Source organism: Pteropus alecto, unplaced genomic scaffold (genome assembly GCF_000325575.1).
Source record: "Pteropus alecto unplaced genomic scaffold, ASM32557v1 scaffold40, whole genome shotgun sequence".
NCBI lineage: Eukaryota > Metazoa > Chordata > Mammalia > Chiroptera > Pteropodidae > Pteropus > Pteropus alecto.
In genome coordinates, this window is record NW_006431919.1 from 19,269,345 (window position 1) to 19,285,767 (window position 16,423).

General features: G+C 55.3%; 1 protein-coding gene across 1 annotated transcript in view; it reads left to right on the top strand.

Annotated features, from left to right (window-relative positions):
- CPLX2 (complexin 2) overlaps positions 1-16,423 on the top strand; it is a 70,188-nt gene that overhangs the window by 53,267 nt on the left and 498 nt on the right. The window contains exons 3-4 of the mRNA XM_006906533.1: positions 15,401-15,518; positions 15,631-15,806. Coding sequence (XP_006906595.1) covers positions 15,488-15,518; positions 15,631-15,806 — 207 coding nt within the window. The 5' untranslated portion in view covers positions 15,401-15,487. The remainder of the gene's footprint in view (positions 1-15,400; positions 15,519-15,630; positions 15,807-16,423) is intronic.

Sequence of the window (16,423 nt, forward strand, 5' to 3'; positions counted from 1 at the left end):
GGGGACTGTATGTACTGATTGGCTCAGCCCCGTTCACGTGATCCACCCAGGTGTTCAAATGATACATAGGTTGGCTTCTTCAAAGCTGATGCCGCACGAGGGAGGAGTGGGTGTTAGGTGGCAAAATAAGCTGTGACCATCACATGGTTTCAGGAGGGGAATGATGCAATCGGACCTGTGTTTCAGAAAGCTATGATTCTCCCACAGCTCTGCACGCCAGTTAGAAAGTCAGTCTGCAGGCAAGAGCGGAGAGGCGAGAGCAATGGTTAGGGAGCCGGTGTTAGGGGCCGGGCTGAGCCGGGCTGAGCAGAAGTGAGCAAAGGGCTGCCACGCAGGGGCCTGCTTTTTCAGAGCCTCAGGGCATAGTTCCAGGGCCCTGGCGGACAGTCCCCATCACTTTCAACCACCCGGCCCCATTAAGGACCAGCCTGGAGCAAGGTCCACAGAGAGATGCCCCAGCAAGGTCACCCAAACTCTGGAACCAGTTGCCCCAAAGCTGCAGACCCAGGTTCAGCGTCCAGAAACCCACTGAATCCCCCTCTGGAAAGGTGGCCGCCAGCAGAGACCACCAAGTTCAAACACTGATGCCACCGTTTCTCGAGTGCGTGACCCTAAGCAAGGCGCTTAACCTGAGTCCGAATTCCCGTCTGAGCGTAAATTGGAGGTGATGACATTTAAGGTAAGGGAGGTGCCCCTGTGGGGGTTACATCAAAGGCTATGAATCACCTACTGTAGCAAGAGGCTCAGAAAATGAAAACTCCTTCCTCTGCAGCCCTTTAAGCTTTTCCCTGGCTTCACCCTCCCAAGACCTCTCTCTAACCCCTGTCTGTTTGCCAAATAAAAGGTGGTTTTGTTTTATTTTGTTTTTCTGCCAGAAAGGAACAATTGGAGGGTGAGTGGCACGGAGCAGCCATTTTTAGATTTGTGGGTGGAAAATTCCTCCTGTTCTTCAGCCTGAAGTTTAAGCCCCTTCTTGACCCGCTTCGGGCAATGCTTCTTCGGGAACACAATATCCCAGTCCCTGGGGTGCTGGCGAGGAGGGGAGGAAGCCCGAAGGAGGGTGACGGAGAAGAAACGTCTCCCCATTTTCTCTCTAATTCTCTTCTTCCGAAGTTAAACTCGGAGAAGTCATGAGTTCCTTGGGACTCACGGAGTTTGGGGCAAAGTCCTTTGACCATGCAGAGCATGTGGGGGCTGTGTCTCACGGCCGCACTGCCCCAGACGCCAGAACTCCCCGCGGTGCTCAGGCGTGGGAGGGAAGAGAGCTAACGCGCGCTGAGACCGTGCTTCTGTGTGAGCCTCACCGCCGCCCTGGGCCCATCCCCTCATTTCGATGAAGAGGAAACTGAGTCTCAGAGGAAAGTCACGTCGCCTGGCAGGGGCGGCGCGGGCTGCTGAGGTGTAACCCACGTCTCTCTGTGGCCAGGGCCCATGACTGTCTCCTCCCGGGTGCCTCTGAGACAACTTGGGCAGCCCCAGAGCCGGCCACTCTGTCCCTTCCCTGGTTCGGGCTTCCAAGCCCATCTGGCTTGCAAGCTGTGTGTATTTGCTTCTCCTCCTCAGAGCTGCCTCTTCACTAGGACAGCACTTAGTGTGTTGTATTACCGTCCACTGTTTGTGGGCATCTCTCCCCCGCTCGCTTCTAAGTGCTGCCAATCAGAGGCTCCGACGGGAAAGGCTCCTGAGCGTGTGAACTGGTCCATGTGTTGTTTCCCTACGCAGTATTTGCATCTCTCGCTGCGGGGTAAAGACGGGAGGAGACACTCCGAAACCGCTGTTCGGTCTGTCCGCCCAGGAGAGTGCCTGGCATGTCGTCAGTCCTCCACACGGGCCTGGTACATGAACAACTGGGGGCAAAACGGTCGTCGTGCAGCCGGAAGGGCTGACGGCGTCGGGTCCCTAGAACAGCGCGTGGCCCGCTGGAGGCGTTTTGAGAGACGGGGAGCTGTGGGCTGGGTTAGAACTACAAGGGAATATTTCCCCCCGGAGTCAGGAGTGTCGTTAGGCTGCAGCGTCCCCGCTGAGAAGGTCCCGGCCCCGCTCTGTGCCTCTCCTTCCCCGTCTGTAAATGGAGGGCGCTGGGTGAGCCGACCAGAAAGGCGCCTTTGCAGCGCCGACTGCTTACGCGTGCTTCATCTCCTCCCCCGGCTCCTCTGCTCCCCACACACACGCACACGCACACGGGCAGGCGTGCGCGCCCCTCTGTCTCCAAGATGGCCTGCTGCTGCCCCTCGGTGCTCTCTCTGTCTTTCCTCTCCTTGATCAGAAGCTCCAGAGCTTATCGACCTCTGTCGTCCACGTTCCTCAGATATGCCTGCTTTAGGGAAACAGCAGTCACGTCCCTCAGATTCATTTGATCACAGAGCGACATCTGTTTTGTGGGCCACGGTGTGCTGGTCCTAAGTGGAAACGCGAAGGCACTGCCAGCTCGCTCGCTCCACAAAGACAGGGGTTCTGCTGGCGCCTTTGCACCAGGATGGAGAGAACATCTGTCCTCCCAAACGCAGGTGACAGCGTGGAGCAGCCCTGCAAGGGATGGGGGGGTGGGGGGGGTGTCTTCTGTTCCAAAAGGAGCGGCGAGGCTGAGAGAGGAAAATTCCTCCGAGAATAGGAACAGAATCTCACTCCAGGGTCACTTCCGATCCACGATTCTAGACATTAAGATTCATAGAATCTTAAGCTGTGAGTGAATGTGTGTAATTAGTTGCATCTAAGCTTCTGTTAACTCTAAAATATTCTGTAATTCCAGGATTCGGTATCTTTTCCTATAAGAGTAGGGCCCACAATCACACGATTCTCAGATTTTATCGACACAAGGGTTTTCGACTAGTGGAAATATCAAAAATACCTGAGGACTTGGTCACCGGTACAAATTCCTGGGCTCCCATCACAGAGATTTTTGTTCAGTCCATGTGGGATGAGGCCCAAGAATCTGCAATGCTTCTAACAAGTCTCCCACCGCAGTGGCTCTGCGTAGGACAGGCCACTCGTGGGGCATACGGTGTTTGGATAGCCCATTGCGGATTCCATGACTCTAAGTGTGATTCTGCAGTGGCCTTTGGCGTATGTCTAGGTTTCGGGAACTCTGTTATTCTGTGCTCATGTGCCTAAGAAGAGGATTCTAAGGTGTACTATCTTTCTGAGCATGGGTTTCACTTACGGAGAGGATCGGGGACCGAGTGCCATCAGGGTGGAGGGACATTCTGAAAGGGGACCTTCCCGAGGGCACAGAACAAACTTTGATGCTGCACAAATTGTGCCTGAGCAAGTCCAGCACTAGGACTCAAATGAGGAGGCTTGGCGGTGTGCCCGGCCCCAGGGCGACGTGAGCATCTGGGGTCAGCAGGAAGGGGGTCCAGCCGTGGCCCAGAGAGTTGGAAGGGCTGAGAGGTGAGAGGAGGGGAGACAGAAGCCACAGCAGAGAACTCGGAAAAGAACCAGAGGCAAGAGGGGCAGAATGATGACCAAAACATCCCTCTCGTGCTGAACGGTGAGGCGCTGCAGACTGGTGTGGCCGACATGAAAATGTGACGTTTCGGGAGGGCTCAAGATAACAGGGAGCTGACTGTGGGGATATCCTGGGGTACTGAGTGTGTGGGCTGGCAGAGGACTGCTTTGACATGCTAATGAGTGCCTGGATCCGGGAGGCTGGGGACAGGATGAAGGGTGGCAGAGGACATCTGAGGAGCTGGTAGGCTGGTGGGCGGATGCTGGGCTGGGGGATGGTGGGAGCCTCCAAGTGCAGAGCAGGACTCCGGGACTGAGAGGGGCCCCTCGGGGAGCTCCCGCCCACACTCCGTGCACCACCAATGGGTCAGGGTGCGGATGAGGCACCCGGGGGCCTTTTTCTGAGAAACAAAAGCGAAGCATGGAGAATCTGAGAGTCCCACGGCTCGGCAGTGGGGCTGGAGCTAGCAAATGGAGCCGCCGAGGGCTATCTGGTGGGGGGGTGATGGAAAAGCAGGGTCCGTCACCCTCGCTCACACATTTAGCCCGCATGACCAGACTACACAGAGGCGATGACACGCTCCCGGTTGCACATATACACCCCTTCCGCCCCATGCAATGACAGCGATACATGCGTCACACATCCTCACACTTTCCACCGATGGTGGCACCATTTTCTACTAACGGTGACACCCCATCACCTATGACACCTCTTACTAACAACAACAGCCAGACATACACCATTACTCAGAAATGGTAACGTGCTCCTTGAGCCTTTGCATCTGACACGATCTACGTAAATGCTGCCCCCTAAGGCGGTACTTGGGACAACCTGCCCAGCCGTATGTGGCCTCCGTGCCTTATACCCAAACCATCACACAATACCTCTGACTACCCACTCCACTCCACACCACCGCACACCGATGACACACTCGCACTGAAGTCACTCCATACCTGGAGGGACGCACCACCAGCACACACCGAGGGTCACATGGTGGCAGACCCATACCGACCCTCCCAGCACCTGTCTCCTCCCGCGTGGATGCTGCCCACGTCCTGCACGGTCCCGCCCCGCCCCGCTGGGCACACACACACATGCACCGTCGTATGCCCGTGGGTTTGCATTCCAAGATGCTGCCCACGTCCTGCACGGTCCCGCCCCGCTGGGCACACACACATACATGCACCGTCGTATGCCCGTGGGTTTGCATTCCAGTCGAAGGAGACGGACTGGGCCCCTGACACTGATGACACCCTGGCCATTGTCCGTGATAAGAGGAGAGCCATTCGTCAGATGGCCAGGTGACCGATTGCCCTTCCCTGCGCTCCGCCCCCACAGGTCTGTTTCTGCCTCTGGCACATGGCTGCCACCTCAAACCAAGACCAGCTCTGCTCCTCCAGGCTCAAACTAGAATGGCAGGGTGTGGAGTTGGCATCTGGAGCGTTCAAACGTCTCCCTGCGCCCACCAGCTCAACTCCCAGCTGAAGTCAGGCCTAGGCAGCAGGCTCCAGACCAGGGCTGGCGGCTGGCACTTCCTAGAGGCCCCCTCGTCTGCATGGCGTCCACAGTGCCCTTTGGACCGAGGCAATTGCAGGGGAGAAATCAGCTGACCTTTGGACAAGTGCCATTCTCACTGATCGCCACATTTATGGTCTGTGACAGTTGTCATTCGTCACACGCTGTTCCTCATTCCCCACACAAAGTACTGACATTAGCTCTCTTGATTAGCTTCCTAGTGAACATTCGAGGCATGTACATATCATTTTAAAAATCTGTTCAGATCTGGCCCCCTGCCCTAGCCCACAGAGCTCATAAATAAAAGTGGAAATTCAGCACCAGCCAGGATAAGACACCTTCGGCAGAGCCACATCCATATTTTACCAAGTGACTCTTAGAAGCTGTCCACAGAGCAGGCTCTGCAAGGACAGGAGGCTGGGGGTGGGGGAGGGCCTCGCGGCGGCTGTGTTAGAGATCGAAGGACATGCTGACAACCCACGTGACACGAGGACCCCCGTCTGGGTGGGAACACTTTTTTTTCTTTTTTTTTTTTAGTGAGAAACGGGAACAGGGAAGACTGTAAATGTCACCGTGAAAAAATATCAGCAGAGCAAAAGTTCCCTTTCCACAGGCTGTGGGATGTGTCAGAGATGAGCGGCCCAGTGTAGGGCGAGGACCGGGAGCCAGGTGCCAGGCAGGCCTGCGCTGGCACCCAGGTCCTGCCCAAGACTCACGGCACGTCCCTGGGCCTTGCCTCCCCCGCCTTGTAAACAGGCGTTTGTATGAACCGAAAGAGAGAAATAATCTATGCCGGGCACCAAATTCAGTGCCTGAGACATAATGGGACCCAACCGTTGCTATGATTAATAGCTATATAATCGCTAGAAAATGCTTATAATATTTAGCGAGCTTTCTGTAGCGATAATGGAGCATTTGGGAACTGCGTCCAGGCTGGTAACACTGAACAAGGAGCACGTCCTCCTCTCTCCACCATCTTCACTCGACAGAAAGCACCAATAGCTCAAGTGTCATGTTCTATCCTTAATCATTTAACAGGATGAAGCCACCAAAACCTGACTGAGCTGTCCTTTTATTCACCAGTAAGATTTTCCGTAGCTAGACATGATTCATGTCAGCTCATGCAGTTTTTATAGACTCACAGAAACTTGGGCTCAAAAGGGTCTTTAGCTATCACCTGTCACCCAACTGCCATCTTCCAGGGATAGAGAACTCACCACCTCGCACGAGGCAGTCCGTACGATGTCTGGACGGCTTCAAATGGTAGAAGACTCTTCCTCTCAGAGCTTCTGCCTGCCCCCATCGCCCTTTCCCCCACTACCCTGCTTGGTCTTCAGCATCAGTAAAAACAAGATGCTGTGGCAGTCATTTCCTGCAAGAGTCATTTCTTCATCCAACAAGCATTTCCTTAGCATCTACTTTGCCAGGCACCCGTGCTACGGGCTGGAGTTACGAATTGAGCAAGAGTCGTTAGCCCGTCAAGAGCTAAGCCGCCTTCAGCATTCTCTCCTCCAGTGACACCTCCTCCCATCTTTCAACTTCCCTCACGTGACCTGACGTCCAGGTGCCCACCACCAAACCGCCCCTTCTCTTCTAAACGTACTCGAGCTTATTAAAATTCTACCTTCGTGTGCTGGTGCCCAGAACGGAGCTCAGCATTTCTCTGAAGGTTAAGTTGGGTTTTTAGGCCAGCTTGGTCGACGTCCATGTCAAAAGCGATGCCTGTTGTGGAAAAACCCAACTGTAACCAGAGAGCTGCCAGCCAGGTCCCATCCACCGAGCTCCTGCTCCACGAGAAAGGAGGGAGGAGCGAGGACTGTGACTCTGGAAATGGCGTGATGTCAGCTCTCCCTGCCCAGAAGTCCCCCCAGGCATTAGCGCCAAGTCTAAGTCATTCTAATCACACAGCCTCCCCTCTGCCCCTCCATTAGTGTCTGCCATGGGAAAGGTAAGAAAAATAGGGAAGGACTATGCCGATGGCCCAACGTAGCGCCATACGGGGAACTCGGACATAAAGGAAGGACCTTCCCTATACAAGCCCCACAGCCTGCAGGGGGGGACAAAGACGAGCTTCAGAAGGTGACCCTCCAGCTGAGGAGGGTGGGTCCACCAGTAGCCTCTGACTTAGGGGGGCTCCCCACTTTGAGGCTCCTGCTGTGACTATGGGTAAGAGAACAGTCCCCCTTGTTGGAACAAAATCATGCCTCCCTCTCCCAGACCCCGTCCTTCTGCAGTTCCTGCCACTCCCTTCTTGGAAAGAAGCCATCCCCTTACAGAAGCAGAAGCCATCTCCACTCTGACATAACCCTGATTGATGCAGGAACTCCTGCAAATCTTTTGAAGTCCTGGTGCGGAGCCCCTCCTCTGTGAAGCCATTTTCCTACATATCAGGCTGGATTAAAGGGAGTATTTGAAAGCCAAAAGATGGCAGGCAGACAGAAAGGCTCATTATGAGAAAGTAAAAAAACCAAAAAAAAAAAAAAAAAATGAATGTGAGAGGAAGAGGAAAGGCCCGGGCTGGGGACAGATGTTGTCCTGCTGTCTGGAGTTCCCTTTTCTTCCTTGGGCACAGGGGAGAAAGAGATGACCTTCTAGAACAAAGTTTGCCAAGGATGCCTTATGCTCCACAAGATAGATCTAGAAAGGACTGGTCGTGCCCCAGGCACTGCAGTCTGCAGCAGCCTTCTCCCCCTCCCCGCCCCCCCAGGCCACATGGAGGGTTCCGCATCCCCTGTGTTCACACCATTCATCAACATTTCTTGGGTGCTGGTGTGGCAGGACACCGTGCTGAGGGGCTGCAAAGATGATCTGATGGTGGCCCCGTCCTGACAGTCAAGAGGCCTAGAAACGGAGAAACGGGGGCCCTGAAACGGGGTGTGTCTGGAGCTGCTGGGAACCCCGAGGAGAGTGTAACCAATCCCCTCTGGAGGAAGAGAGGAGGGCTTTCCCGAGCAGGTGACCTTTGAGTTCTGCTTTAAAGCAAGCTTCCTCCGTCCCCTGAACCCCACTGCCCCGCAGTGCAACGAAGCAGCAAGCTCGTGGTCCTCAGAGCTGTGGCCAGGACAGGTGGCGGCGGGGGGGATTGGCAGGAGCGTCTGTGAGGGGGAGGAGGACAGGGAAAGGGGGAGGGAGAAGAGAGAGGGGAAAAGGAAGGAGAATGGGAAAAGGAGAGGGAGGGGGGAGGAGGAAGGGGGGGAGAGGGAGAGAGGGAGGGAGAGAGGGAGAGATTTGAATTTCCCATCTGGAAGGGGAGCGGCAGCACGTCAGGGCCTGGCTGAGGGGCGTGATTGGAGGGCGCCTCCGGCAGCAGCCGCAGCCCCAGCTTGCCTGGCGGAGTTGCACGAGGCGGCGGCGGGAGCTGGAATAGCCGAAGGAACCACCTCGCTGAATCCCGCGGAGCCCTGCAGTGGCTCAGACGGTTGCAGGGACCGCCAGGTCGGTGCTGGCCTCGGGCCGGGAGGGCGGAGCCGGGGCTGTGGGCGACAGGGTCCCGGCTCTCGTCTGGAGGCCTCAGGGCAGCCCAGGAAGCTGGGGAGTGCGGCTCTGGGGGGACAGCTGCCCAGGACTACCGGGCGCAGGAGGGCAGGCTGCGCGGCAGAGGCAGCTCCCTCCCGGCGCGCTCGCCGAGGTGCTGAAAGGACAGCTCCCCGCGAAGGCCGGAGCCGGCGCTGGGAGGGAGCGAAGCAGCGGGGCCAACTGGGCAGGACGGGGCCGGGAGCCGAGACCCCGGGGCAGAAACGGCCCAGCTCCTGGGGAGCCAGGACCGCCCCGAGGGCGGCGGGAGACTCAAGTCTGAACCCAGAGCACAACTTCGAGCTGGCAGAGCTGGGGGATGCTGAGCTGAGCTACTTCAGGCTGTGGTTAACCCGAGCCCCCCGGGGCCCTCTCTGCCCTGGAGGAGAGAGCCGCCCCCCGCCCCCCGAGGGTTACAGTTCCGGCTCCCGGAGCGAGTCAGAGGGCGGCGGGAGGGGCGCCGGCAGACCGAAGGTGGAGGGCAGAGGAACCTAACACCGACTGGGGGTGGGAGGCCAAGGGGACTATTTGTCCTCGGAAGAGGTTTGGGCTGCACAGCCCGCTGCCTGGGGCCGTTTGGAACAGTCTCTCCTACGCCCTCACCCGCCCCACTCTGCCCCCACCTCCCGCAAAGTTTGAGGCCCGGCTGGGTCTTGGGGTTCCGGCTATGTGTTGGGGGGAGGGGTGCTCTCAGTGGCAAACCAAGAGAGCTGCGGGGCAGAGCTGCTGGCTGTGTTGGTCTTCGCGGTGGACCAAAAGAGTCGCCCCCATACCTGTCCCCTCTTCTGCCGGGAACGCAACCCCTCCCATCTGCTCTTCTGTGGGAGCTGGTTCCCTACCCCCTTCCATTCCCCACTGCCCCTTGCGCACCCCCGGTGCTGCTCCCTTCCAGGGGTGTGGAGTGGGGGTGCGGGGACATGCCCTGTCTCTGCCATCGCCATTAGCGTAGGGTCGCATGGAAAAAGCAAATGAGTGTTGAATCGAGTTGTGGTGAATATAGCCTGGACTTAAGCCATAAAAAAATAAATAAATAAATAAATAAACCAGAAAAACAACCACAAGGACAAACACCGCAGGTGCCCGAGTCTGCGTGTCAGATGCCAGGGGCTCAGTTCTGAAACTGGCCAGGGGCTGAGAGGGCAGAGCCTAAGGCGGTGCTGTGCTGCCCCCGGGCTGGGACGGCCAGGAGGGAGTCAGGGAGGGGAAGCTGAAGACATGTCCGGGGTTCCCGGGCTGCTGAAGGCAGAGAAACCTAGGGCTGCAGCAGTAGCTCTCCTCCCCACCCCCTGCCTTTCTCTCTCCCCTCCCCCAGCCCAGCATCCCCACCACCACCACCATAAACCAAAGCTCCCCGTAGAACTGCGGAATAGCGCCTCCTGGCGGTCTAGCCAAAATCCTCAGCTGCAAGCTACGGGCTGGACCTCAGCACTCCTACAGGCATATGGCAAAATCTCTACACACCGCCCGCACACCCGCTCACGCAGACTCACACAATGCCTAAGTTCAGAGTTAGAATGCAGGACCATACTTCAAACACGTACGTTCTCACATACTCGCTGACACACAACATTAAATTCGATCCAGCTAATACATCCCGAGGCTCCACCATGAACCAGGAGATCTTGGGGACTCTGGGATAGTACAAACGAACAAGATGCAGGCCTTGCCCTAGGAGGAGCTCAGAGGGACCGAGGAGAGAGAGGAGCACAGCTGGACAGACAGCATGAGCTGGAGGTGGGCAACGCTGCCCTAGAAAGTACCATAGGTCTCAGAAGAGGAAGACACCATCACATTTCATCAAGGAGACTTCACGGAGGGGGTGACAATTGAGAAAGATCTTTGAAAATTAATGCTGCTCCTGCTGTGGCTGAGAATTATGACGATGATGGCAGTTAATATGAACTGAGCACCTACTATGTGCCAAACACTGAGCTGAGCCTTTTATCTGCATTATCTCATTTAATGCTGGCAAGATGCCTTGGGCACAGGTGTTACTGTCTCCATTTTACAGATGAGAAAGATTAAGTCACTTGCTCAAGGTCACTTAGTAAGTAGTGGAGCCAGGATCTGAACTGGCAGAGATGAGGTTAAGAGGTTTCGAGGCTGTGGAAACAGCACGAACAAATGGCCAGGGGTTTGGAAAGAATATGTGTTGGGGTATGGCCGAGGCAGAGCCAGGCACAGGATGTGGAAAATGAATGGCAAGGCGGGCAGGTGCTAGACCGTGCAGGACTTGAAGGTCAGCACAAGGACTGTGGTCGGTTGAACAAGGCCACGTGGAGCCGTTTCAGGGTGTGTTTGCATGAGCAGGTCTGCCCTTTAGGAAGATTAATCGTCGGCCATGTGGAGGATGGATGAGAGCTGGGGGGAGGGGGAAGAGCTTAAGGTTGTACACCAATCCAGGACCTTGAGGCCCTGAGGCAAGGTGTTAGCAGCCATAGGAAAGCAGAGTGTGCACACAGCTTCGTGAAGCTACAGTTTCTGGACTTCTCCCTCAGCACCCCATCCCGACTGTAATGCACCAATTTTTTGTGTGGCCTTTGTCCAATGTCTGCCTCCCCAGCCAACTGCATCCTGTGAGAGCAAACGCTGGGACTTCCTTGTGCTCTGCCACGGCCTCGGCACCCAGAACGATGCCTGGCAGAGAGCAGATGCTCAAAGAATATTTGTAGTGTGAGTGAGCGAGTGAAGAATTCACGGACTGGAATCTTCAGCTGAGGCAACTGGAATAAGGCGTGCTGGAGGGAGAGATGGTTGGGTGGGGGAGGCAGGAAGACACTGCTCCTGGGACAGGTTGCACTGAGATTATCCATGTGACAATATCCAGCAGAGACTTAAATGTGAGGGTTTGGGGAAGCGGGTAGAGGGACGGAGGAGGAGGAAGAGAGAGAGAGAGGTATTACTGTGTCAGATGAAAGGAAATAGAGAGAGACAGAGAGAGAAAGAGAGAGAGAGAGACAGAGAGACAGAGAGAGAGAGAGAGAGAGAGAGAGAGAGAGCCATCGAGATCTGTGGCTAAAGAAGGGCATAAACCAATACAGGCAGGTGAGATTCCCAAGAGAGACAGTGGGGGAGGGAGGGGCAGTGGGAGGAGGAGGAGGAGGAGGAGAGATCGCTTAAGGGACAGCAACATTTTAAAGGAAAGGAGCCGTGAAGGATAGAGAAAAGACCTATCCAAGTAGGACGAAGACCACAAGGGTGTTGTCATAAAATTCAGGAGGCTCGAGAAGATGGCAGGGAAACGTGCGGTAGGGGTGGGGTCCAGGGCCATCGTGGGCACCTGATGCCACTGAGGGATGCAGGACGAGGAGGGCTGTGAAGACGCTCCTGGGTCTGACGTTTAGGAGGCCTCTGGCAGCTCTGACCAGGGCAGTTTGGGGGGCAGTGCAGAGGCAGCGAATCTCTGATCTCCCTGAGCCGTAGGGCTCAACTGGGAGATGAAGTGGAGACTCCGAGCGGAGATCCCTTCGCCAGGAAGTTAGAGGGCAGAGATTAAGGGAAAAGTGGCTTCAGGGCAGGGGCTGGAGCAGGAGGGGGAGAAAAGAGACCTACGGAAAAGAGGCTGAAGATGTGAGGAAGGCGGAGCGATGAATGGATGAAGGGGCGGGTGAAGGAGAGGGCCTGCGGGGAAGGCAGATGGATGGGCTTCGGCAGGGAGGAGGGTCCTCTTCCCCCGGCTGGGCACGAACCCAAGAGGTGGGGAGGTCACGGGAGCTTACACTTGCTGACATTAATAATTTTGATAATGATGATAGCGACCACTTACTGAGCCCCCATCATGTGCCAAACACATTCCATAGAGGATTCCTAGCCCTTCAAAGTGTTATTGTAATCCTCACTTGGCAAAGACAACTGAGACCCAGAGTGGTTAAGTCGATTACTTGCTACCACACAGCTAAAAAGCAGCAGACTGAGGATGTGAGTCAGGTCTGCTGGACCCCAGAGCTCCAGAACCCTCCGCTACACCACAGGAAGTGGGAGGAAAGTCCCCTGCTGAGGGGCATGGGGCAGGAGTACGCTGGGCCTTGAGAACCTGGTTAGGGGGTTCTTGACAGGGCAAACAAGAAATTGCTTAGCAGCTGAGGGCCATGCTGATGACAGTGGGCAGCAGGACTCTGGGGTGGACCCAAGAAGCCTGACTAAATACTCCCAGCAGGCCTGGAGTCGGAGCCACCTAGAGTGACAGGAACAGAAGCATCATGGAGACTCAGCCCTTGAGCAGATACACCTTGCGTATTGGGGTTTTGAGGGTGATGATCGGTGTTTGCTGGAGGACTGCATGGAAGCAGAGGCGTCTGGAGAAGGAGGCAGTTTGATGACAAAGGGACGGCATGTTGAGGTTGAGGAGTGCCTGTGGGACATCCAGGGGCAGGTGTGCAAAAGGCAAGGCAAGTGTATTTCTGACTTGCTTATTGCCTATTTCCCAGCACATGCGCGTGCACGCACACGCACAGTCGCACTGCATACACACTCAGAACGTAATCGGCACGAGAGCAGGACTTTGTCTTGTTCACCGTCACACCCCCAATGCCTAACATACTGCCTGATATAGCAGCGGCTCAATAAATATTTGTTAGATGAAGGAATACAGGGGTCTGGAGCCCAAGTAAAATGTCTAGGTGTCATCAGTGTCGGTCATTAAAGCCCCTAGAAAGGATGCTTTTCCCCCAGGGAAAGGTTAGAGAGGAGAAAGAGGCAGGGGCTGAGGTCAGAGTCCTGGGAACACGATCACTGAATTGATGAGAGAAAGAAGAGAAGTCGGCAAAGGAGAGAAAAAGAGAGGTAAAGGAGAAGCTGGGAAACGGGGGTGGGGGGCGGGGAGAGTAGGAGAGAGAGCAGGAGGAGATGGGAGAGAGGACAGAACAGAGTCACAGACAGGTGTGAGGACACGGTGGGGTGGCCAGTAGTTCAGATGCCACAGAACCGCCCCTCCAGAAGCAGCGGCGAAAGAACGCAGAAGGATGGCTAGTCCGGGAGAGACTTGCCAGAGCCGCGAGTCAGGGATGAGTCTGGAACTAAAGCCCAGGTGCCCTGTCGACCAATTTGAAACATCTCAAATTAGAGTCCTGCGTCCTCCACCACCACCTGGCAGTTCCTGGAGCTGCATGTAAACACAGAGGAGGAACCCAATAGTTCCTGAAAACATTCGATGTTTAAATTGTTCTTTTCCTGTTCTTAGAAATGCAGTCTCTTTACAATGTTTTGAATCAAATGAAAACATCTTGATTGAGCACAGCAGCCTTCAAACACAGAATTCTAGGTCAGGGTGGGTTCTCCTGCATTTCCTGGAAATGCCACTCAGTTTGGGCGTGTTCTCATCAAAGTGCAGTCAGCGACAGGCTAACGTTAATAAGCTCCTGCTACACACCAAGCGCCTGAGCGCTATCTTTCCTTCAAACGTCAGTAGAAGGGTAGACTTAATATGCTCCCGCTTCGCAGGGAACACACGGAAGCTTTCCCAGGGGGCCAGTGAGTCCTGGAGCCAGGATCTCCGAGCAGGCTTGTCTCATGCCAAAGCCTGTGGGGACTTTTTTTCTACTCCATTATGACTTTCTCGCCTCAAAACAACTTATCAGAGGGTCTGATCATGTAGATAGCCTCAAAAAAACTGTCAGGCCCCATTATGGAAGGATCGCAGTTTGCTGATACGTTTTCTCATTTTGAAAGAAATAAAGAAAAGCCATCGTCAACAAACAGCCAGTGACCTTGAACTCAGCCTGCTTGCAATATCCGGCCTGGCTTGTCTGCCACCGTTTCCCAGGACCCCTATTTCCTCCTAGCAAATTACGAAGACCCCAAGGCTGTGTGGGATGAAAGGCTTTGGGGAGTCGATCTGGCCTCAGCTGACCATCAAGCCACGGCACACTTTGGACAGCTCAGAGATGTCCCATCCACATCCAGGAGGGGATTTGTGGTGGCTCTGCCTATGAACGAACCGGTGAAACCGAATGACTACAATAACAAGGAAATCTCGGAGTTGGAGCATCGGGGTTCGAATTCTCAGGGATGTGGGGGAAACAGGGTAAGAAGGAGGCCAAGGGCAAAGGGAGGCTCCAGGAGCTCTGCCCCCACCACCCCCCTGCAACCATTCCACTTTTCCAGACTTTACGTATTGAGATTCCCATTAAGATTTTATTTGAAGAAAATCTTCTGAGGCTAAATAATAACAATAAAAAAAAATAATAAAAACTGAAAGTCAGTGATTTAAGGAGAGGAGAAAGAGGACTAACATAAACTGGGCACTTACAAGGCCCGTGCTCCAAGAAGATTATTACCGTGTCTCTAACTCCCCTGCGTAATTCAAAATAAAAATCGATAGTACATGTATGCGGCAAGAAAAATAATTTAGTTCTCCATTTGTCTAATTTCAGAGGTCTGGATGTTTTCATCCAAGCTAGCTGTTCTCATTTCTCCACCCGCCTCTGATCGCCCGGGGCCCTGGGCACATGCTCATTCCATCCAGGGGCCGGTCCAGTGGCCGGGGCTGGAATTCTCTCCAGTCTCCACGGGAACTCTGGGAAAGGAGGCACTGCCACATCTACCTTAGAGAGGAGGAAAGGGGCTCGAGGAAGTTCGGTAACTTGCATGAAAGTCACATGGCAAATAAGGAAAGAGGGCGGCATTAGAACCCTGCTGTGCCTGAATTCCAGTCACCGGCTCTTTCCAAGACTTCTGACTTCAATCGAATTCAGGCGATACCGTCAAGATGGTTTTAAAACTGGGATCGGAAGCCGTCTGGCAGCACACATGTGCCCAGCACATAGCAGGTGCTCAAGAAAGAGGCCTTCCCATCTCCCCCTCAGGACCAGAGCCCTGGGTCTGGCCTCAGACTAATGGTGTCCACTGCCTGAACCAGAATAAGGCCACGTGCGCCCTGCGGCTGCAGAGGTCTCTTCCATCTGACCCCTAACTCCTCTTCTGCAGGTTGGCACCTTTCCAGAGCCAGGCCTCCCGGGAGCACTGCATGCAAATTCAGCTGCGGGCCGGTGAGCACTAACCAGAGCTGCAGGCATGGACTTCGTCATGAAGCAGGCCCTCGGAGGTGAGGCCGGGGTCCCGACCCAGGTGGGACAGGGCCTCAGCGCACCAAGCCCCTCTATCCCCAGCCCTGGACCCCTGACCCCGCCTTCTCCCTCCCAAACCCTCCCCTGCAGGGGCCACCAAGGACATGGGGAAGATGCTGGGGGGAGAGGAGGAGAAGGACCCCGACGCGCAGAAGAAGGAGGAGGAGCGGCAGGAGGCGCTGCGGCAGCAGGAGGAGGAGCGCAAGGCCAAGCACGCGCGCATGGAGGCGGAGCGCGAGAAGGTCCGGCAGCAGATCCGAGACAAGGTCAGCGCGTCCCCGTGGCCCCCTCCCCCCGAGCGCAGCAGGCCCCCGAACCCCCGCCCCGGGCTCCCCCGAATCCCGCTCTGCCCTTTGGCCTAGCTCCCTCTGAGCCTCGCGCTTCTCGTCAGAAAAATGGGTGTCCAGGGGCGCCTCCCTCCAGAATCTATGTGGATTACGTAAGATACTGAACGCGCGCAGGGAGCGCCCCGGAGCGTTGGCTACTGTGGTCTGCAGTGTCCTACCCAGAACCCCGGGGGCCAAACGTGCTTGGAATCCAGAAAAATACCATAGTGCCCTGGGCACCTGTCACTATTATGTGTCACTCCCAGTGCACCTGCAAACCGCCACCCTATGCCAAACAGCTCGATCCGTGTCTGGTCACACCGCTGCGGTAAATCAAGGCTCTAAGTAGACTTCCATCACATGAAGTCAAGTTTGGTCATGAAAATCTGGATCCAAACATACATGAGAACTTCCGTTTTTCAGATCTTGGTGACTTCAAAAGATACGCTATTTTGAGCACGTATTAATTGTGAAGAAAACCCCATGTACCGTCTCTGAAGACACGCACAGTGCTACGGGGCGTCCTTGTCCCCATTTTGTAGCTGAGAGGATGGAGG